The sequence below is a fragment of the Limanda limanda genome, chromosome 1 (assembly GCF_963576545.1).
Source record: "Limanda limanda chromosome 1, fLimLim1.1, whole genome shotgun sequence".
NCBI classification, from domain to species: domain Eukaryota; kingdom Metazoa; phylum Chordata; class Actinopteri; order Pleuronectiformes; family Pleuronectidae; genus Limanda; species Limanda limanda.
The window spans coordinates 1,756,711-1,778,382 of record NC_083636.1 but is presented as its reverse complement, the minus strand read 5'-3'; the positions used below and the strand labels follow the sequence as shown (position 1 = coordinate 1,778,382).

The 21,672-nt window shown below is 45.0% G+C and overlaps 4 protein-coding genes across 5 annotated transcripts in view; 3 read left to right on the top strand and 1 right to left on the bottom strand.

Moving 5' to 3' along the window:
* The window catches only part of myo5b (myosin VB), a 32,078-nt gene extending 29,183 nt beyond the window's left edge, over positions 1–2,895 (top strand). The window contains exons 37-39 of the mRNA XM_061074766.1: positions 78–252; positions 334–414; positions 1,468–2,895. Of these exons, the coding sequence (XP_060930749.1) occupies positions 78–252; positions 334–414; positions 1,468–1,620 (409 nt within the window). The 3' untranslated portion in view covers positions 1,621–2,895. The remainder of the gene's footprint in view (positions 1–77; positions 253–333; positions 415–1,467) is intronic.
* A 2,720-nt stretch (positions 2,896–5,615) lies between these two features.
* On the top strand, positions 5,616–9,912 carry il7r (interleukin 7 receptor). The gene is made up of 8 exons (XM_061094472.1): positions 5,616–5,708; positions 5,872–6,016; positions 6,093–6,250; positions 6,486–6,637; positions 6,831–6,987; positions 8,295–8,397; positions 8,469–8,541; positions 8,706–9,912. The coding sequence occupies exons 1-8, from the start codon at positions 5,630–5,632 to the stop codon at positions 9,084–9,086; spliced, it is 1,248 nt and encodes a 415-aa protein (XP_060950455.1). The 5' UTR covers positions 5,616–5,629; the 3' UTR covers positions 9,087–9,912.
* On the bottom strand, positions 9,649–12,789 carry ppp1r3b (protein phosphatase 1, regulatory subunit 3B). Of its 2 annotated transcripts, none has more exons than XM_061094668.1 (2): positions 12,704–12,789; positions 9,649–10,723 (listed from the first exon to the last, which is right to left on the bottom strand). In XM_061094668.1, exon 2 carries the CDS (start codon positions 10,712–10,714, stop codon positions 9,884–9,886), a length of 831 nt encoding a protein of 276 aa, XP_060950651.1. In that variant the 5' UTR covers positions 10,715–10,723; positions 12,704–12,789; the 3' UTR covers positions 9,649–9,883. The 2 variants fall into 2 exon arrangements, with proteins under 2 accessions (XP_060950651.1, XP_060950571.1); XM_061094588.1 differs by lacking the exon at positions 12,704–12,789 and adding an exon at positions 11,029–11,191.
* lmbrd2b (LMBR1 domain containing 2b) lies at positions 12,623–21,089 on the top strand. The gene is made up of 18 exons (XM_061094365.1): positions 12,623–12,784; positions 14,409–14,617; positions 14,709–14,812; positions 15,119–15,217; positions 15,397–15,564; positions 15,682–15,892; positions 15,970–16,044; positions 16,124–16,237; positions 16,521–16,704; positions 16,814–16,995; positions 17,319–17,452; positions 17,554–17,659; positions 17,848–17,945; positions 18,216–18,319; positions 18,400–18,446; positions 18,607–18,721; positions 18,806–18,932; positions 19,416–21,089. Exons 2-18 carry the CDS (start codon positions 14,444–14,446, stop codon positions 19,477–19,479), a joined length of 2,106 nt encoding a protein of 701 aa, XP_060950348.1. The 5' UTR covers positions 12,623–12,784; positions 14,409–14,443; the 3' UTR covers positions 19,480–21,089.
* Positions 21,090–21,672: the final 583 nt, after the last annotated feature.

Genomic DNA, 21,672 nt, shown 5'->3' with positions numbered 1-21,672 from the left:
GGACCGGATTCTACACAGTTTGAGTGATTGTCTCTTTGTCTCTTTGTCTTTGTCTCTCTGTATCCCTGCGTCTCCAGATACAACACCAGTCAGCTGGAGGAGTGGCTCCGGGGAAATAACTTGTATCAGAGTAAAGCCGCAGTGATTCTGGAGCCGGTCATCCAGGCGGCTCAGCTGCTGCAGGTGAAGAAGAAGACGACTCAGGACGCCGAGGCCATCTGCTCGCTCTGCATCGCCCTCACCACGCAGCAGGTCGGGTCACATGACACACACACATCATCACTCGTCACTGCGTCATAACATGAGGCTGACGTGAGGTTCTGTCTCCTGCAGATTGTGAAAGTCCTGAACCTCTACACGCCACTGAACGAGTTTGAGGAACGAGTCACGGTGTCGTTCATCAGAGACATTCAGGTGAGAGTCCGAGTCCGAGCTGCTGTGATCCGTCCCTGAACCAGGTCTCTGTTCCTCCGGCTCTCTGACTCGTCCTGATCAGTCCAGGGATCAGCTCTTCTGATCAAAGTCAAATCAATCGTTGAAATAATATTAATTCTGTCCTGCTGACGTGACGTTGTAGATGTTCACTCGTGCATTGTAAGCGTGATGTAATGATTCGGTCCAGTTATTTCTCCTCAGTGTCAGTTTGAATCATATTCATATTTATATACATCTATTCTGGAGCTCGCTACATGTGTCATTCATAAAGGTATACAAATAAACCGTGGACTCTGATAACTAGGGCTGCAACTAACGACTATTCTGATAGTCGATTAGTCACCGATTATTGAAACGATTAATCGACTAATCGGATTATGAATGACACAAATTCTCAATTGCAATTATTTAGCAAGCAGCTTTTAAATTTAGCTTGAGGTTGTTCGAGGCATGTGATGACTGAAAATAAAGACAATAAAGATCGATACTTCATTCAAAAAAATGTATTTTAATAAACTTTGCTGCATATAAGGGTACTGTTGACACAAAAGCAAAGAAAAATCAAGTTTTTGTCCATTTAAAACCAAGGACAGGCAAAGTAAAGTGCAAATTAAAAAAAATAATTTAAATTCAAGTTTCCCTTTTTCCTGTCAACTAAGAACAGGCCAAGTGCTGGTACTAAAGATAGATTAAAAATCAAGTATCCATTTTTCCAGTTAACAAAAATGACAGGGAAAATAACATTAATAAAAACATCATCAAACGAAACTACAGTCTTCTTCGGACTAAATAATTGTGATTAAAAAAGACGTTTGTCAGGCAATAGGAGAACTTTTTGCTTTTAAACTCGTTAAAAAAAAAAAGTTTAAACCATATTGTTGTAATGGATTCTAGAATCCTGTGCGCAGGTATTTACGTGTATATATAACGACGTCGACTAATCGTTGCACCCCTACTGATAAGATATAAGATTCCTTTCAGATGTCAGGACAGACGATGTGTTTACTGTCTCCTGTGTCTTCATGTGTCCAGAGTCGTCTCACGGTGAGGAACGATCCTCCTCAGCTCCTGATCGACACCAAGCACACCTTCCCCGTCCTGTTCCCGTACACGCCCTCCGCTCTCAGCCTGGAGACGCTGCACATCCCGGCCTCGCTCGGCCTCGAGTTCCTGGTCAGAGTCTGAAGAGTCAGAGACATCCAGGACGGACGGACCACGCCAAGGACGCACAGACACGTTTCTTAGTGCCTCTGTCGACCTGTGATGGATTCATTGGGTCACTTCTGACTTCCTGTTTGACGTTGAACAGTAAAAAACCTCCTTTAATAACTCAGCATCTGTGAGATCTGACGTCTGTCCTCCAGCAGAGAGCATCGGAGCTGCTGCTTGTCTCCGGACGAGCGTCAGGAACAGGAAGTGCCCTGGAGGATGAGGAAGGTCAGAGGTTGAAGAAATCATTTTTCAGGATCCACAAATAAAAATCCCCTCACTGATGACTCCGAATAAACATCAGTAACATTTATCTTCATGTCGTCTCAGCTTCTGGAATTATTCACGTTCCTGAAGTTCCTCCTCATGTGATCTGATCCTTAAGATTTAATATAATCGTTTCTTGTGCCTTTAACTTTGGCAGATTCACCATCAGTGACTTTTCAGCTTCTGTCGTCTTTTAGAAAAATGATCAACGTGTTATAAACGTGATGCAATAGATCCAAACACGTTTTACTGACTAGATGTGCTGAACTGACAGAAGAAGGAAATCTTTCACTAAAATATCACAAAGACGACAAGTTTAAATGTGCAACAGTTTCCTCAGGTGATGTTATAAACTTTATATATAAGTCAATATGTAAAGAAGTCAAATAAGTCGAGTTCTTATCAGTGGATCATGAAACAGTTTCTCTGTTTGAACGAGTGAAGATCGAGCTGCTTTTAAAACTAGAAATTAAAATCAATCAGATTCTTTTCTTTTTCTTGCTCAGGTCGTGTTCAGCTGTTTGTTCACAGATGAATCCAGTCTTCCATTTTATTTTAATACTGTTTTCTGTTCTGTTGATTAATTTTTTTTATTTTTGTGGGAAATAATTTAACTGACTTTTTCTCTTCTCTCTGCTCATTTAACGTTTCTGTCTCTCTGTGATTTATACGAAGATTTTTTAGATATTTGTGATGACGCTAATTTATCACTAAAGTAGAGGAACCACAGATGTAGTGTGCTGCCCCCTGCTGTCTGAGGAGAGACTGCGCTTGTCTGCCGTGCCATTATCGATGATCAATACGTCTGATTGTCTTTTACACTAAACTGTTGAAGAAGAAAACGTTTGTTATTGAATTCTGAGTAAAGCTTGTTTAAGATTTGATGTAATGATGAAGTTAATAAATGATGGAAAATATAAAAAATGTATGTTTAATAATCAGAAATGTATTTTTCACAGGATTAAAATCAGCAGAAACATTTCAGTTGTGTTTGATGTTAGCATTTTGTCGCCAGTCTATGAATAAAATGTTTGGTTTTCAAGAAATATAAAATTTCCTGACAATAATCAATAATAATCAAATATTTTAACACTGAAAGATGATGTATATTATATATTAAACATCATAGTTAAGAATCTAAACAATTTAATGAAAATTGTATTAATATTGCTATAATGGTTACATGAGTGAACATTAAGTATTGAACTCTCTCTCTCTCTCTCTCTCTCTCTCTCTCTCTCACAAACACACACACACAGACACACAAACACACACACCCTGCAGCTGTGTGAACCTAGTGCAGAGTTGTTTCCCACAGCAGCTGTGTGTGTGTGTGTGTGTGTGTCAGTTGTTCCAGATGTTTGTGCGTGGCTCCGTGGTTTACCTGTCACTCAGGTGACACTGATGGATTCAGGAATTTTGCCAGCATCAAGGCCAATTTTGTCACTGACACACACGCACACACACACACACGCACACACACACTAACACACACCCTGTAAACACTCACTGCTGCAACAAACATGAATTCATCCGCCACTGAAAGTAGTCCCCTAATCACACTGTCCTCTTTTTTCAGCCTCTGTCTCAAATAGATGATTTTAGCTCCTGTCTCTTTAAGAAATCCCACTCTGCTCTGATTGGACAGCTGGTCCCCTCTGCTGTGATTGGACAGCTGGTCCACTCTGCTCTGATTGGACAGCTGGTCCCCTCTGCTGTGATTGGTCAACCGCTTCCAACGTGTGGAGGACATGTGGACCTGTTAGGAGACGTGTCAGTGTCGCTGCTGTAGACGAGTGTGTACTTTCATTTTTAGTTTGTTTGGTCCATGTCCCCTCTGCTAACATGGAGGAGGCAGGGTTTATGAGCTGTACTGCAGCCAGACACCAGGGGGCGATGGTGACCTGGTTTGTCTTCTCTTTGGGGCGCTGTTATGAAAGGTGCTGGTCCTGGTTGCAGAGGATGAACCAGGAGCTGATCTGAAGCCGCTCGTCCTGTTTTCAGAGGATGAAGTCAAACGGAGGAAGAGGATGTGGTGACGAGTCATTTCTGAACAAGTTAAACAACAACAAGTTGTTTGCACGCCGTGCAGCACAAAGTGTCGCTGTCGACAGAAACCTGGAGCAGGAAGCAGCGTCGGATTTAAAATGTGGTTTGAAGCTGCGACAAACACGTAAACTCTTTGACATGTATGTGTTGATATGTTTCTGTTGATATGAACAGCTGCTCAACACATGTTCACTGAACATTCTCACTTATAATGTTACACATATAAAACATGTCTAACTGCAGGTTCACGTTCACATGAGGTCACCTCAACCATCTGTTTCTATGGTAACACAATATAGATCATCAATGGTGGAGAGTAATAGAGTACATTTACTCTGGTAATCACTTATGTGACTCGATTGTTAGTTGTTGACCTGATTCATTTCAAATAAAACTCTGATTCAAATATTGCAAGTACATTTTTATTTGTTTTTGTAAATGAATCACAGATTATATATAATTTAAATCATATTTATATATAATCCAATAAAACAAGAGTAAAATATGATGCTTAACTATTTTATTAAGTTGACAAACTTTTATTGACAGAATGTTACATGAGTGAGAACAAACCGCAGCTGAAGATGTTCTGAGCGGAGACGTGAACCTCAGCCATGTGGTTTAGTGTGGGTGGTGGTGGTGGTGGTGGTGGTGGTGGAGGGAGGGGGAGGTGGGGGGGGTTTCAGAACTTTAACCCTGTAGCTTCCTGTCACAGAGACGGGAACAGTCGACTCCCTCCACGACTTTTCTCCTCTCCGTCTCCTGAACGCTGAAAACACGTTAACCACAGACACCCCCCCCCCCTCCTCCCCCCCCATCACCACCTCCACCAGCCTTCGCCCCCCCACCAGGCCTCGGCTCCAGCGTCCTCACTCGCTGTCAGGAACCGTGTGAACGACGCAGAGAACATCAGGACGCAGATCGGACAGAAACAACCATAACCTAGATATAAACAAGCTATGACCCCATTATAACCTAGTTATAACCTGATCATCACCATGACCTAGTTATAACCTGATTATCACCATGACCTAGTTATTACCTGATCATCACCATGACCTAGTTATTACCTGAATATCACCATAACCTGACAAGTGTTTTTCGTTTTTTGAGTTTTGTTTAGAATTTAGTAGATTAGATGATTTTTCATTTAAGTTGGTTTTCTCTTATCTAATTTGAAGCTCATGTGTATTTTAATGATTAAAAGAACAAAGGAGAAGCAGTTTCTCTTTATCTGTTTCTCTGCATCATCCTGTTGGACTTGATTCAGAGTCACATGGTCACACCCTGAACCTCCTGCAGTGTTGATGTGTTTTATCTCCTCCGTCTGTCGCTCTGTGGCGAGCGGCCTGCGTCCACCTGCGGTTGAGATGATGTCGTGGCTGAAGATGTCACAGCTGGTTTTTATGACACATCTGCAAAGTGAAAGTAAACAGAAGAAATGAGTTTGTATCTGTTTGAATGTTTCATTCAGATCCTCGGTGGGTTTGAACTCCTCCTCAGCTGCTCTGAGGCTGTTCACTGATTCACTGTGAAACTCCCTCTTCCTGTCACACACAGCAGCTGCTGAGCCGCGGCAGCGTCTGAGACCGGAGACGTTTCATGATTCACTCGGACTCGGCTTCTTCTGCTTCACACACGCAGCTCACGCAGCTCCAGCTCTGAGGAGATGGCGTCCGTGTGGAGCGTCTTCCTGCTGCTGATGGTCGGAGTTCAGGCTCAGAGCGGAGACACCGACAGCGACCTGGGTGAGTCACATCATCTCAGGGTATTTGTTCTTCATGAGGAACATTATTAATATTATTATAATTATTAACCAACTTACTCTCTCACTCACTTTCTACCTGATTTATTATATGTACTATACTATACACGTATATAGTAATATATGATCTGTGTTGTATACGTCAGAGCCCAGAATCAGCTGCAGCTCTCACATCACCACCGAGGTCACCAACAACAGTCTGACCTGTGAGCTGCTCCCTGGTCGTCATGACGACGAGGATGCCGAGGATGATGAGGACGAGGCCGACGGCATCGAGACCATGACCCTGTGGTAAAAACATCTTTCATGAGAAGGTCGTGCTCCTCAGAGGAGCGAGACGGTTAACGATGGCGTTGTTGTGTCACAGCTCGTCTGACGTGAGCGCCGGGTCGCGGCGGCTCCGGTGTGAGACGGGTCACGGGAACACGCTCAGCTTCAGTCAGGCGCCCGTGGTCGACTTCGATCTGACCGTCCAGCTGAAGAGAGGACGAGAGATCCGGACCAGAGTCAACCTGCAGAAGATAGGTACGGGAGCTGAAGACCAGGTCAAAGGTCATGAGTTTCTCCTGTAGTTCAATCTGAGCAATTCGACTTTTTAACATTATTCAAGTTCTTTTAAGAAGCTGATTCATATTTAAATATTCATGTATTTTAGGATTCAGATGATGAGTCAGTGCTGCCACCATGTGGCCGGGAGGGAATCATTGAAGTGTGTGAGCTCAACATCAGACCAAGTGATGTCATTGTCATGTTCCTGCAGTTAAACCCCGCCCACCTCAGCTGTGGAACGTCACGTTCGACCAGGAATCGAACAAGGCGGTCGTTCACATCCAGAGTCCGTACCACAGAGACTACCTGACAGGAAACCAGATGTTCCAGCTGCACATCTGGGCCACGGATGGACCCCACATGGTGCATGACTTTGTTATTAGAGACGTTCTTCTGCAGGAGTGTTGCATTCTGGGTTGTTTGTAGCCTTGATGTTGCTAAGCTAGTGAGTTTATTGAAACCTGATTGAAGCAGCAGAGGTGGAATCTTTGCTGACTCGTCGTCTTCAGTTTTTATTTTGACCTTTGATGACATTGTTTTTCCTGTTTGACCTCAGATTCAGAACATCTCATCAGAGAGCAGCATGAAGATCGACATGGAGCATCTGAGGAAAAACACCAAGTATCATGTGAAGGTGCGATCGATCCCAGTGAAGCCTCTGGAGGGAAGCTGGAGCGAGTGGAGCGACACGTTCAGCTTCTACACTCCTGCTGGTGAGAAGAGAGAACTACAGTCAGTGTTTGTGTAGCAGCAGCAGGTTGTCGGGTCCGACTCGTTCAAACAGGAACTTGTGGGGAACATCAGGCGAGGGGCGGGGCCTGTAGAGCAGCAGGAGGCGGGACATGACGTATAAACTCTGCTGTGGAAAGATCAGTGTTGTTGTTTCCAGCTCCTCCACACGGTGTCGGCCTCATCACCAGAAGATCTGGAATCTCCTCGTGTTTCCAAGTGGACGTCTTCGTCTTCTACGTGTCCGGCTCCTCTTCTTCATGCTGAGATCTTTGTGTTCTTCCAGTTTCACGTCCGTCAAGTGTTGGAAACCTCGTCCACACGTCCACTCGCTCTCTGAGAAGCTTCCACACATCGTCCTGCTGGTTCCTCACATGGACTCACAAAGATGTTTTACTAGGAGGCTGCAGGAGAAGATCCAGAACATGTTCAGAGACATTGATTCAGACATTTGTTCTCACAGATAGAACCTCCAGAACATGTGAGGAACATGTGAAGAACATGTGAGGAACATGTGAGGAACATGTGAGGAACATGTGAGGAACATCTCAGGAACATGTCAGATTATGTGAGGAACATGTGAGGAACATGTCAGGAACATGTGAGGGAACATGTCAGGAACATGTCAGATTATGTGAGGAACATGTCAGGAACATGTGAGGAACATGTGAGGAACATCTCAGGAACATGTCAGATTATGTGAGGAACATGTCAGGAACATGTCAGATTATGTGAGGAACATGTGAGGAACATGTGAGGAACATGTGAGGAACATGTGAGGAACATGTGAGGAACATGTCAGGAACATGTGAGGAACATGTCAGGAACATGTCAGGAACATGTGAGGAACATGTCAGGAACATGTCAGATTATGTGAGGAACATGTCAGGAACATGTGAGGAACATGTGAGGAACATCTCAGGAACATGTCAGATTATGTGAGGAACATGTCAGGAACATGTCAGATTATGTGAGGAACATGTGAGGAACATGTCAGGAACATGTCAGATTATGTGAGGAACATGTGAGGAACATGTCAGGAACATGTGAGGAACATGTGAGGAACATGTCAGGAACATGTGAGGAACATGTGAGGAACATCTCAGGAACATGTCAGATTATGTGAGGAACATGTGAGGAACATGTCAGGAACATGTGAGGAACATGTCAGGAACATGTCAGGAACATGTCAGGAACATGTGAGGAACATGTGAGGAACATGTCAGGAACATGACTGGACATTGGATAGAAAGCAGAGTGATGAGCTCGTCTCGTGTCTTCTGTTTTTCAGGAGCCCAGGAAGCTGACGACAGAGAGCAGATGATCAAGGTGATGCTGTGTCTCATCTCCCTGGTGGTCGTCTCCGTCACCGTCGTTTTCCTCCAGAAGAACAAGTAGGACGTTTGACAGAACATCAGAGAAATGACTCGTGTTACTTTGACTCATCGTCTGTTTCTCTTCACAGAATATTGACGTACATGTGGCCGAGTATTCCTCATCCTAAAGACGCGCTGGTGCACATCGGCAAACCAAACAAAGTGAGGCTGAACAACAACATGGTCACAAACATCGCTAACTGCTGAGCTAACTGCTAACTCCTTAAGAAGAATGCACCATCACTTGTTTGAACTAGAAGCTGTTGAGGACCTGACGACTTGTGACTCATCATTAGAACTAAGTTTTTGTGTTTCTGGTTTTTCAGGGTCTTCTGTTGAACTTTAACCCCGAGGTGTTCAGCGCTCTCAGAGTTTCTTCGATGTCGCCGTGTTGTGACGAACCAGAGTCTTCGCCCGGTCCTGCTGACGGAGCTCAGTCGAGCCCTCCCTCCTCCACCCAGAGCTCCGACTGCAGGAGCACCACCAGCGCCAGCACCGAGGAGCTGGAGCTCTCCGCCCTGCTGAGCGGGAGCTCCTCCTCCGCTGCGGACGCCAGCCTCCACAGCGCCAGCCCCTCCCCCATCCACCACCTCCTGCTCGAGGGCCGAACGGAACCCGGCAGTGGAGCGAAGGAGTCCGAGGCGCCGGGAGCAGGTCAGCAGGAGGAGGCCTATGTCACCATGTCCAGCTTCTACCAGGACAAGTAGCCTGAGGTAATCCAACTCCCAGTCGGAGGTCCAGCGCCACCATGAGGCCGAAATATAAATCTGAGCGGTGGCAGAAGGATTTCATGAAATGGAGGAGAACCGGTGTCATTGAGATCAGAAGTTCTTCAGACTCTGATTCTGCTTCTCTCAAACTCTTCATATCGAACTGCTTGTTTATTTAATCAAAGTTTTTACATCCACTTTGTTCAGAGGACGGACGCCACCAACTGTCCTCCAGCGCCACCATGAGGTCAACATTTTGTCTTCATAAGCATACACTGTAAATAAAGATGGACGACACACCTCCTCCACAATTTAAGCCAAAATACCTCAGGTTCAAACGCTGCCATCTTGTGCCGATGACGTCATGTGGTGATAAACGCCTGCTTTGATTCTTTAAGTGGAGGAGGCGGGGTTTATGACCTATTCTCCAGCCGGACACCAGGGGGCGATCAAGACGCTTTGGCTTCACTTTTGGGAGCCATCATGTCGTCCATCTTTATTTAAAGTCTCTTGAAGATTGTAGCAACTTCCTCCATGACAGAGATGAAGAGTCAGGTCAGTGTTTCCTGATCAAAACTACTTTATTAACATTTATTTCTAACACAATAAACTAGAATGAATCTCATTGAAAACATAAACAAACTCATATGATGAAAAGGTATTAAAGTTAAAACATGTCTATTGATGAATGTTTGAAATAAAATCTAATTTTATGTTTTTCTACTCAATATTTGACTAATTCACAGAATATTCACAGTAATTAAACTCTCACATGTTAATGAGCAGAGACATGTTCAGTAGTACGGGCCGATGTTCTCGTATCCTGCATAGCTCGGCCAATCAGGGAAGATCCCATGTGAGCAGGTGGGGCTGCCGTACGGGTCAAAGTGGATCCCAAAGTCCCGGGAGCCCGTGTGGCGTCCGCAGGCGTCCCGCTGACTCGTCTTCATCGAGGACCAGACGATCCTGTAGTTGTTGCCGTGGTTACTGTCCCAGAACTTGCATCCGTCCGCCTCGTAGCAGACAGCGAACTCCACGTGCTGGTGAGGCAGCAGCGCCTCGGGCAGACACACCTGGAAGGAGAAGGTGTCGCTGTGCGAGCCGGGGTACGTGTCCTTCGTGTACACGCAGTCCACGTCCAGGTGGCTCCTCCAGGTGTCAAAGGTCACCCGCAGCTTCACACGCTTCTCAAACGACGTGTTTCTGACTTTGACGGTTCCGGTCAGCGTCTTGTCCTTCAGCACGCAGCGCTCCAGGCTCACCAGCTTCCTCTCCAGCCTCTGATGGAAGAGCAGGTAGTCGGAGGACGGCTGAACGAAGTCCAGCACCAGCTTGTCCTCCTCGGCCGTCAGACTCAGAGAGGCGCTCAGCATCTCCTGGATGTTAGCAGGGATATCGATGGGATCGTTGAACTGGGAGAAGACCTTCACCTTGGTTAAAGACAAACCTCTGTCATCAGCAAACCAGACTTTCTTTTTGGCATTTCCTGCGTCTCCACAGGACGCCGCTCTGTCCTCAGGCTGGGACGCTGGGAAGGTCAGAGCAGGTGTGAAGGTTGTGCTCGTCTTCCTGTAGACAAACTCCTCCTGGGGCAGGTACAGAGGTGGAGCCAGGTCCATGGACATGATGAGACTCTGAAAGAGATGCAGGACGATTCAAATCATCATTCTGAATATGATTTAGTTTTTATTATTTTAACACAAAGCTTTTGTTTTGTTATTTCCTGTGAGGAACTCAATGTTTCCTCTGTCTCTGTTTTAGATGGTTTTCTTCACCCTGAAGATGTGATGTTTCTGTCACCTGTCTCCACCTGTCCTCACCTGTCTCCACCTGTCCTCACCTGTCCTCACCTGCTGCTGCGTCACACGCTTCACCTCTCAAATATTTGAAGCATACAGAAAACATAGGGATGTTGATAAAACTCTGCAAACTTTGTTACCTGGAGCAGCGGGTGAGGACCATGGGTTCTGTCTGGTTCTGTCTGGTTCTCTCTGGTTCTCAGTGGTTCTCTCTGGTTCTCAGGGGTGAGGTCATCATTACAGTCTGATGTCTCGAGCTTTTCTCTCATTTTCCACTGAACATTTTTGAGTTGCAGCTTCAAACTCACTCATGGTTCACGTGAACATCTGCAGACAACCAATCAGAGAGGCCGGGGACAGCGTGACCGACCGGTCGCCAGGGTCGAGTACACGCCCCCTCGCCTCAGACTGACTTTAATCATTCACTCTCTTTATATTTATCTACATAAACTATATATTATATGAGTTTTAGGGAACACTGTGCGCCAGTTTCTCTCTTATAAAGTTAAACAGTTGGATATTTTCAGTTTTTCTGTGACAGAGTCAAACGAGGAGCTGCTGCTGCTTCTCTCACTGAACCGGTCAATATTTATTCAGACAAAAAGCATGAAGTTCAACAGGTCAGAGATATGATGGGTCTGTTTCCCTGACTGCACCAAGGACACAGAACACAGAACACAGAACACAGAACACAGAACATTAACACAGAACACAGAACATGAACATGAACATGAACATGAACATGAACATGAACAGAGAACATGAACAGAGAACAGAGAACACAGAACACAGAACATGAACATGAACATGAACATGAACAGAGAACACAACTGACGGGACTATAGGTGTAACACACATCAGCAGCTGAGCAATGTGCAGAGGAAGCCAGAAGAACCTGCTGACGTCACAGGAGCTTCAGTGAAACAGAGATGAAGAACACATGAACACAGAAAGGTGGCAGAGCCGAGGGAAGAAGAGAAAACAGGAAGGTGCTCACAGAGTTCAAAGAACTGGTGTGATGAGAAACACTCGTAGAACCCGGAGAGAGGAAACAGTCATATCTAGGTTACGCTGTGGTCACACAGGATAGAACAGAGCATGATTCATAATAGAAAAACAACAGGAAACTTTAGCACAAGACAAATTCTACTCTCAAAAATATGAGGTAGAGAAGAAAAGTGATACTGAAGCTTAAAGAAAGAAAGCTGAGATATCAGAATCAGAATCAGAATTAGGTTTATTGGCCAAGTAAGTTTGCACAAACAGGGAATTTGACTCGGTAAAGTGGCTCTCAGTGTGCTTACACAGAATACACATCACAAAACAAAACAAAACAATACAAACAGTCACAAAGACAATACAAAATACAAACAGTCACAAAGACAATACAAAATACAAACAGTGCCAAGGTCTTAGAAAAGAAGTGCAGGAATAAATATTAAACGGTATGTGTATTACGGTGATTTACATATGAGCTTTTTGGTTTGGTTCAATATCTCAGAAGGACAAAATGGATTAAATAAAACTTTTTGATATATATATATGATTATATATATATATATATATATATATTCAGTACATATTCAATCCACACTCCTACCAGCTGGTGGCAGTAATGCACCACAACGTTGTTTAATCCTAAAGCGTCAAAAAGAAGAAGAGCTGCCTCAGCCCATGCCCGTCAGTGACGTCATCGTCCGCTCCCCCGGATGTGAGTGCAGCTGCTGTGCTAACGGCTAACAGCTAACAGCTAACAGCGGGGGCTCGGAGGATTGACCCGGGTTTGATGGAGAACAGGGCCGGACAGAGGCTTACCACGGTCCGCAGAGAATCCTGATCCGGTCCCCTGGTTCCTCTGGTTCCTCTGGAGGATCCTCCGCGGACTCACTCAACACGGTGAGAACACAACGACACCGTGTTAGCCCGGTTAGCTAACAACAGCTAACTCCAGCTAACACCAGCTAACAACAGCTAACACTAGCTAGCTGTCAGTGTCAGTGTCCGACCGGCCAACAGCCAGCTGGGAAACATCTGCACACATCCGGTGAAACATCTGCACACGTCATGTGACCGCTCGGACTCACGCTGTGTCTCCTTCTCACGTCTGTCCTCATCAGGACAACACGTCTGTCCTCATCAGGACAACATGTCTGTCCTCATCAGGAAGACATGTCTGTGTCTGTGACTGTGTCGGTTCGCAAGCTAATGATCAGCGTCAGTCATTCAGGAAAACAAATCCAAACAATAACAAGAGCAACGTGTCACATATAGAATACTGAGAGACAGAACTAACACAAAGAGAGAGAGAGGACCCGACACACGTCATGAAGAACAACACACAACCAGTGAACACACAACTGACACGACAACAGACATCTGGAGGTTAGAGAAACAACAACAGTAAAGAAATAATCACTTCCACTTCTGGAGCCGATCAGACACTACACTTGTGTGTTCACGACTTCCTGTTTAATATATTGTTATTAATATTATTAGATGAGTTTAACGTGAAGTCAGGATGAGTGAAGGTGTGACAGGAAGTAGAGAAGAAGAAGAAGCAGCTGGTTTCAGACATGAACCGGATATCAGGTCTGAGTCATCTAAGAAATATCTGGAAACTACAGCGACATGTCATGCTGCTAACTGTGCATTTCACTGCTTTGTGTTGCACTGGATATGATATTACTATTATTATTATATATACTGTTGCTGCCATTATTACTATATACTGCTGTTATATTGGTATAATTACTATTATATATAAATATATATTATGTAATATTATAGTAAAGTTTTAATCGAGTTAACTCAAGTGATTGTTTATCCGCCAATTATTTTCTTTTTTCCTGTTCTGCAGCAGTCAGCAACAGACTTTCACAAAATAAAAGCCTGACTTTCACAATAAAACAATAAATAATCAAACCTGAGTGAATGCGAGATAAAATAATTAATCGAGTTAACTCATCACTTGAGTTAACTCGAGTTAACTCGATTGAAACGAGTTAATTTGCCCAGCCCTACTATCTATCTATCTATCTATCTATCTATCTATCTATCTATCTATCTATCTATCTATCTATCTATCTATCTATCTATCTATCTATCTATCTATATTATATATAATAAACCAGAATTATATTTCAAAAATTCTATGGCACTAACATGAAGCACCTTGTAGTTGTACTGAGTTGATTCTTGTTTTTCTGGGTTTGTTCCCTCGGGGTTGACGCTCTTATTGTGAGTCACTTTTATGTAATGTTTGTTTTCTTATGGCATTGTCATGTTTGTGCTTTTGCCAAAGGAAAGTTTACAGTTGAATAATTCAGGCAGAGATGAAACTTTATCGTGAACAGATCAGGTGAATCTATCGTCTATGAACTCTTTGAGAATTCCATTAAGAATAATTAACATTCATCAGCTGTAACATAAAACAGACAACAGTGACACCTAGTGTTCATTTGGAGGATGGTCACTGCAGCTCTGACAGCGTTCTGAACGTCTCCTCTCTCTCTTTCCTCAGGTTCCTGTCGGCGGCTGTGACACGACCACGGCGCCATGAGCGGCGCGGCGCTGGGCATCGAGATCGTGGTGGTGTTCTTCCTGGCGCTGTTCCTGCTGCATCGCTATGGAGACTTCAGGAAGCAGCAGCGCATGGTGCTGTTCGGCACGCTGCTCGCCTGGTACCTGTGCTTCCTCATCGTCTTCATCTTACCTCTGGACGTCAGCACGGTCAGTAACCACCAGAGGAAACACTGAAGCTACGGAGGCCTGGACTGAGTGTGTGTGTGTGTGTGTGTGTGTGTGTGTTCTCTCTTTATAGACCATCTATAAGCAGTGTAAGATCGACCATGAGGAGCACGCCACTGTCAATCCTCCATCGTCCAATCACACAACAACTAACTCCTCCGTCACTCCCACTAAGAGGTCAGTTTCTCTCTCTCTCTCTCTCTCTCTCTCTCTCTCTCTCTCTCTCTCTCTCTCTCTCTCTCTCTCTCTCTCTCTCTCTCTCTCTCTCTCTGTCTCTCTCTCTCTCACTAACAGATTCAGTGTTCAATGGACTGAAGTTGAAAACAGCTCCACTTGTTTGTGTTTTTATTCTGACGTCTTGAACCAGTCATGTGATTCGATCACGGCAGTTAAAGAATTTGACAACAAATCCTTCTAACAAACAAACAAATAAATAACAACAAACAAACCAGCCTGTTCTTCTTCTCCCCTCTTATTCTGCAGTTCACCAAAGTTGTGCTACAAACCGTGGAGCTACATCCCTGACGGCATCATGCCCGTGTTCTGGAGAGTTGTGTACTGGACGTCTCAGTGTCTCACATGGTCAGTACGAGTGTGTGTGACTGTGATGTAGAACGTGTGTAGAACGTGTGTAGAACGTGTGTAGAACGTGTGTAGAACGTGTGTAGAACCTCTTTAAAACGTGTGTAGAACGTGTGTAGAACGTGTGTAGAACGTGATGTAGAACGTGTAGAACTGAGGGTTGGACTCTTTGCTCTCAGGCTGCTGCTCCCCTTCATGCAGTCATACGCTCGCTCAGGAGGTTTCTCCATCACCGGGAAAATTAAAACGGCTCTGATAGAAAACGCCATCTACTACGGAACCTACCTGCTGATCTTTGGTTCTCTGCTCATCTACGTGGCGGTTCATCCGAACTGGCATCTGTCCTGGTGAGTGCACTCTGGTTTTACAGGTCACCACTGGTTTGGTCTGATACTGTGTGGTTCTGAGTGGTTCTGTGTGGTTCTTTTGGTTCTGGTTCTATGAGGTTCTGTGTGGTTCTTCAGGTACGAGCTCCAGACCATCGGGATCACTGCAGCCAACACCTGGGGCCTGTTCCTGCTGGTTCTGCTGCTCGGGTACGGCCTGGTGGAAATCCCTCGCTCGTACTGGAACAGCTCGCGACACGCCCACCTGCTCATCAAGACGTACTTCAAGGCGTCCAAGCTGATGACGGAGAAGGCGGACGCAGAGGAGAACCTGGAGGACGTCATGGAGGTGAGCGGCCCGCAGACGAGTGTAGCGCTAACATCACGTGACCTCATCGTTCTAATGTGACTCGTCTTCTGCTGCAGGAAGTGAGAAAAGTCAGCGAGGCCGTCAAATACAATCATCCTCTGAGGAAGTTCATCGACACCATTCTGAGAAAGGTACGACACAGACTCTCACCTGTCAGTCATTGTTCCTGGTCACACTGATCAGCTGACTGATCTGACTCCGCCCCCTCAGTGTCCCGTTGATTACCAGGAGAAGATGGGCCGGAACATGGACGACTACGAGGACTTTGATGACAAGCAGAACACGTATCCCAGCGAGAGGAGTCTGGTGAAGCTTCATAAGCAGGTGAGACGCTGATGCCTCATGTCATTGGACGCCCACTGTGTAACTTCAGGCTCCGCCTCCTTCAGACACTGCATTTGAGGAACGATTGCGTCACGGCTGCGTGACTGTGATGTCCCATTTCAAAGGCTCGTTCAATTACTATGTGATCGATGAAATGAACGGTGAACTGGTGTTGACCTGTGTGTGTGTCTGTGTGTCTGTGTGTCTGTGTGTGTGTCTGTGTGTGTGTCTGTGTGTCTGTGTGTCTGTGTGTGTGTCTGTGTGTGTGTCTGTGTGTGTGTAGGTGATCTATGCGGTGCAGAGACACAACAGGACTCGTGTCCAGTGGCAGATCCTCCTGCAGCAGGCCATCCACCTGGAGGACGTGGCCAAGAACGAGACCAGCTCCAGTCACCAGTTCGTCCACAGCTTCCCGGCGTCGGGACCCGTCGGCTGGTTCAACAGATACGTCTACACCCCGACTGCAGGTGGGTCCCAGCACAGGGCCCCGCCCCCTATGTGAACATGGCTGTAGAGGTCAGAAGTCATCCGCTGATATGTGGTCACGTGTGTGTCTGTGTGTGTCTGTGTGTACAGAGTGGTACTGGGAGTGTCTCCTGAAGTGTTGGTTCTATCGGCTGCTGTCCGTGATGCTGACCCTGTTCAGCGTGGCTGTTGTCTGGTCAGAATGTACTTTCTTCAGCACGCGGCCCGTGCTCTCTCTGTTCGCTGTGTTCATCCAGCTGGCCGAGCGAGACTACAACTACCTGTACATTGAGGTGAGAGCGTCCACCATGTCCACCCGTCTCTGAACTGTCAAAATAAAGGTCACGGCCATTTTCTGCTCGAAAGTGAAGAGAATTCAGGGGGAAATGGGAATGGCTTAATTCAAACCAACTTTATTTATAACCCAGAGTCAGTTCAGAGACAGGTTCATTTAAACATAAGTCACTCACAGGAAGTAACAGGATGAAGTTAATCCATCAATATAATAATGAATACAAAATAAAGAAGTGAGTAAATGATATTCAGTCAGAAGTAAATCGACTTTCTGTCACTGACCACACTGCCACATGTATGTATTATCCCCTCTGACCACCAGATGGCGTGCTTCATCACCATCTTCTTCCTGTGCACCTGCGTCTACTCCACCGTGTTCCGCATCCGGGTCTTTAACTACTACTACCTGGCCTCCCACCACCAGACGGATGCTTACAGCCTCCAGTTCAGTGGCATGTAAGTATCAGCAGCCAATCAGAGTGCAACAATCTGCCACGACCAGGAACGTCATAGACATGTGCAGAGGGTCACGTCTTCTTCTGAACTTTGACCTGCAGGTTGTTCTGTCGTCTAACTCCTCCCCTGTGTCTCAACTTCCTGGGTTTAATCCACATGGACTCTGCCATCTCCCACCAGCTGAAGGAGCAGACCGCCTACACCTCAGTAAATCACCAGCACACTGCCCCCCAGTGGCCACAGAACAACACTATACACCAGCATTCTGAGCTCTATGGGAACAAATGAATCAGAACGTGAAGATGAATGAACAGATCATATCGTTTTACACTTGGTTTGGATTCATGTTTTCTTTCTCTGGAGTTAAACATGTTCCTGTCTGACTTGTTTTCCAGATCATGGGATCAATGCGTGTTCTCTCCTTTATCGCTAACGGCTTCTATATCTACTACCCCATGCTGATCGTCATCCTCTGCATCGCAACGTACTTCAGGTGAGTTTCAGCTCAGGTAAATATCTGAAAAGTTTGAATATGTTCATCTTCAATGAGCAGACTTCTGACCACCTGGAAACGATTTTAAAATCTACTGCCGAAGAGCAACTGGAACTTTCAGGAGATCTACTCCAGACTATATTTTTCATACTTTGGAGCCAGTGATGGTGGAAAAGTGAATGATTAGGAATAAAAAATGTTGAGGCCTAGGGGTCAGAGGTCAGATGATTGTGTGATTCAGCTCTGAGGTGTAACCGACTCTTTCCTCAGTTTGGGAACTCGCTGTCTGAATCTTCTGGGCTTCCAGCAGTTCCTGGGCGACAGTGAAATGACCTCCGACCTCATCGATGAGGGGAAGGAGCTGATCCGACGAGGTGAGCATATTGATAAGATCCACAGTAACCGGCTCCTGCCGAGTATCACATGGTCGACAACTGTCTGTGTCTCTCCTCAGAGAAAAGGAAGCGGCAGAGGGTTGAAGACGGAGAGAACAGACGCAGAGTGAGTCTTAGTTTCTTCCTCAAACACAAACTTGTTTTTCCAGTAGAGAGTTTAGTTTGGAGAACGGAGTTTAGTGTTTTGTGAATTCAGAAAAACTTCAGAGCAGCTCTGAGAGACTCACTGTTACACTGCCCCCTTGTGTCTGTGCTGTGCACTGCAGGAGTGGAAGGAGCGTTACGGAAACCCGAGGGAGGACTTGGCTGCGAGGAACCGGAGCAGCCACGAGATGAAGGAGACCAGTTACTCCGACACTGTGAACCCCAGCAGCACCAGACGTGAGTCACATGACAGCAGACACATGATCAGTCCTCAGCTGTTCACTCGACTGCTGACCACACTGACGGTTGTTTGTTGAACAGAAGCTAAATACTCTCGCTCGGGGAGTCGAGCCGAGCGGGACCACATCGAGCTGCTGCAGGACGCCGAACCTTTAGACTTCAGCGCCGAGACTCTGGCAGACGAGCCTCTGGACGCCGAGCCTGGAAGGTAATCCTCCTCCGCTGTGTGTCTGATAAAGTTCTCTGTGTTATTAGTTATATATGAGACTGTGTCCTGTCAGAGGACATGTGGGACATCACTTTTTCTTTTCTGAAGAAGTGCTATGACACACGTCGCATGCTGTGAACGTTTTTGCATAGATATGATTATTCAACGGTGATGTCTCAATCTCTAGTTTCAAGTCTTCATATTTAGAAAATCATGATTATTTAGAGTCAAACAGACCATAAAGCACTGTATGTTTTGGGGGGTGGATACCACAGTTTGATTGACAGCTAGTACCTCCAATGAGTGCAGGTGGCAGGTGTAGGGGGCGTGAACTGTCCTCAGTCAAGCTCCACCCCCAATATCCTCCAAATATGGTAACTTCTGGTTTCAAAATAACCAAGATGCAGCTGAACAACCAGTGAGTGCAGGTGCATGGTGGGCGGAGCCTTGGTTCGGTCGTGTTCACACTTTGTGTTTTCTCAGACAAGCAGGAGGACGCTATCTGTCCATGTCGTCGTCCCGCAGCCGGATATTTGACGACGTCTAACGGGGACGAGAAACGTGAAGACGTGAACATCGACGTCCACGTCCACCTGCAGGAAGTGAATGTACCACACCTCCTCCACGTCCTCGTCTCCCAGCATGCACGGCAACTCAAAACACAGGTCACGTGTCCCTGAAGCTCCGTCACCTGAACATTTTCACTTTGCACCAGTTTTCTCAGCCGCAGGTCGATGAAGACTCTTCTGCAGGAATGTGAATGTTACTAAATCCTCGCTGCCGGACCCTCATCTGAATTCTCCTGCTGAGTCACCCCCACTGTCGGTCTGAGCTGCATGTGCTGACGCAGGAGTCGCTCTGTCATCGTCTGAGCATGAATATGAATCTGCAGCAGCTGCTTGTGCGACACATCACTTTACTGAGGGTTAATGAAGGACCTGCCACGCAACACATTTTATTTATGCTTTATTTTTGACCTAATGTTCATATTTACTGTGAGAAACAGTGATGAGCAGGTGATCCAGTCACTGACGCACTCGGTAAACACATGATTAACACGCTGCACGTGTAATAATGCGACTTTCTCTTTTTTTTGTGTTTAAGGATTTAAAAGCTCAGATGGTGACTTATTTATTTAAAGTAAATTTAAAATTGAGATGATTCATTTACATATAAACAGTTTTGGTTCAGGTGTAAATACACAGCTTAAAAAAAAAGTGACCTTAGAGCGACTTTATAAAAAGTATAAAGGCTCAAGAATGGAGCCCTGAGGAACTCCTCACCTAGAGAACAGGTCTGTTAACGGGACCATTTTTTATTCTGTCTGTTTGACTATGTTACGTGAGCCACATCAACCTGATAATCTGATAGATGTCGTGTTTACAGCTTGTTCTGCTGCCCCCAAGTGAACAAAATACACTGATGTGGTTTAAAGAAATGGTTACGTGTCGGTTCTCAAGGCACAGATGAGAGACCTCCTATACATTTATTTAAATTGTTATTTCCTGATCGTATATTATTTCGTTGTCTTAACGTTCATTTACCAATTCTCAAGAGTCCTGATGAATCCAAAACTTTAGAATATTTGGTGAATTCATGTATTGAGTTCACAGACAGTTCTGCGGCCTCCAAGTGGCCAAAAACAGTAATTGCACACTAGAAGTAATATATTTAAATTAAAACATTAAAAATGTACAAGTGACACCACGATACATGAAAACTAGTTTAAATAACACAAGTATAATTCATGATTTTTATGAAAATCTTAATTTGTAGTAAATAGGCTCAAATGGGCACAGGTGTAGATATTGTTAGCATTTAGCTCCGGGGCTGATGAAGAGTCCAGTGACTGTGTTCACCTTCACACCGGCTTCTCCTCATGTCTTCTCAGTGACACTCGTCTGTACATATGTATGATATGTTTTTGTATTATATGGGTTAATAAGGATATAGAGGAGAATGTGACTTTGTATTTATGGTGTGATTCGTGCAGCTCGTCCACTTTCTGTCTCTTCACTCTGCTCATTCTGCTGAGGACCTTTCTGATATTTATTGTCGTTGTGATCTCGGCTCTTTTGATTTGTGATTGTGGGGACATGTGATGTACAGTAGTGATGATGGGGTGTGGCTCACTCTGCTAATAAAGCTCATCACAAACACTGGTCTCATGATGAAGTATGAACATGTAAACACATGAGATGGAACAGCTTCAAGCGGAGGCGGAGCTAACGTCTGATTTAGTTACACCTCCAATCACATGGATTCATTCTGTCAACCTGGTTAAACCACAACAATGTTTTCTAATTGTTGTGCAATAGGAGTAGACTTGACGTTGGCTAATTATTAATAATCATGAAATATGATTATTAAAATAATAAAAGATTATTTATTAAAAATAATTAAAAAATTATAAGGCCATAACTTATCGTAGAGGGGCACCACCCTGGTTAGAGGGACCAACGAAATCAAGCTATAAATATCAGTCTCATGATATTGGTTAAATTAATAATCTTAATAGTTAATATTAATGATTATTTCATAAACAGTGAAGGCTTCTAAGTTCGAGCACAGGCAATAATCCAGCTGTATTCACACACTTATGCACAAATAATCACAGACTACAGATACTTTAATTACAAAAGCATTTATTAAAAAGGGGAAATATAGTTAATGCTATTTAATGATTCATCATTTTAGCAAACTCCAATATTTCAAAGATAACCACAGCAGCAGCACTTAT